The following is a 1441-nucleotide window of genomic DNA, read 5'->3' as shown; positions in this document are numbered from 1 at the left end:
TTTTCACCATATAAAAATACACGTGTCCTAAAAATTAGAAAGAAAAAAAAAATTAAACCTAAAAAATAAAATTGAAAAATCCCCATTTTGTAAAACCTTAAAAAACTGTAAACGCATGTTATTTACCCAAAAATTTATTTAAATATATATTTGAACTTTTTTTTCTTCTTCTTTCATCTCTTCTGCTGCTACACATTTTTTATTCATAATATTGTTCAGAATTTGCAGCACACTATATTTTCCCTGAAGAAAAAATTGTTATTTATGCTATACAAGTAGGAGGCAATATTAGTTTAAGAAATAAAAAATTATACTCTACTTTCTTATAATTTCGAATATTTCACATTTTATTTTCAAAATTTGATAGAAATAAAAGGTAAATGATCAAACAATGGTCGAAATCATAACCTTGGCAGTTGGCACCACTTATACCGTTACACTGATAAAAAAGCAATTAATTAATTAAACTAATACTCTAATATGGTAGAATAATTGCAGCAAATTGCATTCACTTAAGCCTACAATATGAAGTTATGGGTCTCCGGCCCTTGGCGTTTAATGGGATCAGTGGCAGCAGCATCAGCTTCAGAGGAGACAGCGGCACCAGAAAGTGTGGGGGCATCAGTGGAGCCGGCGCCGCGACCAGGCTTGGGCTGGAGATGGCCTTCGGTTCCATAACCCTGGCGCTTGTAATCTTCCAGGTCCTTGTGCTGCAAATAGGGGCTGTCCTCCATAGGAAGCCCTTCTACACTTTCTGGCTTTCTCTCCTTCTGTTCCTGATTCTTCTCCATTATTCTTTCCTTTCCGTTACGAATTTTTGCTCTCTGTAGTTTGGCTTTGAGCTCTTCATGCGTGGTTTCTTATAATGATGACACGCTCTCGTGCTCTGTGCGTAGCTTCTCCACGTTTGACATACGTGTCAAACTACCATGACTTAGTCTCCACGTGGCATCTCCTGGGTAACAAGCATGTATCACAACGTAGAAAAAGTCATTGGGAGACCCAGGATAGGATTTGGATCATAGCTTCCTTTCCACGGTCATGACTCATGGGCCTGAGGAGAGAAAAAAAATAAAAAAATAAAAAAATAAAATATATATTTTAACTACCTATTTACATTTTACTTTCTACTTTTTATTTTCATTATTTTATTTAAATATTTTATTTTTATTTTTCAAAGCACTTACATTTTAAAGTAATGTCCACGTGATCTTATCAAAAGTCAAAAGTAGGATTTTTTTTTTTTTTAACATATACTAGCTCACCAATTTTTAAGCTAAATCTTCTCATCTCCCCATTTTTAGCCCAAGGCCAGTGGCTAGAGGCAGGCCGATCCGTGTCAGCCTCTTTATGGATTTCTTTTAATCGGCTTAGCATCGGAAGCCTGTCATGGGAAAACTAATTCTCTCTCCCAAAAAAACTAGTACAACGGCCCAAATGA

At 35.7% G+C, this 1441-nt stretch overlaps 1 protein-coding gene across 1 annotated transcript; it reads right to left on the bottom strand.

Annotated features, from left to right (window-relative positions):
* Positions 1–381: 381 nt before the first annotated feature.
* On the bottom strand, positions 382–1035 carry LOC132186276 (uncharacterized). The gene has a single exon (XM_059600170.1). The coding sequence runs from the start codon at positions 789–791 to the stop codon at positions 519–521; it is 273 nt and encodes a 90-aa protein (XP_059456153.1). The 5' UTR covers positions 792–1035; the 3' UTR covers positions 382–518.
* Positions 1036–1441: the final 406 nt, after the last annotated feature.

The sequence above is a fragment of the Corylus avellana genome, chromosome ca7 (genome assembly GCF_901000735.1).
Source record: "Corylus avellana chromosome ca7, CavTom2PMs-1.0".
Taxonomy (NCBI): domain Eukaryota; kingdom Viridiplantae; phylum Streptophyta; class Magnoliopsida; order Fagales; family Betulaceae; genus Corylus; species Corylus avellana.
Note: the sequence above shows the minus strand (reverse complement) of the source record. Positions and strands in the feature narration are given on the sequence as shown.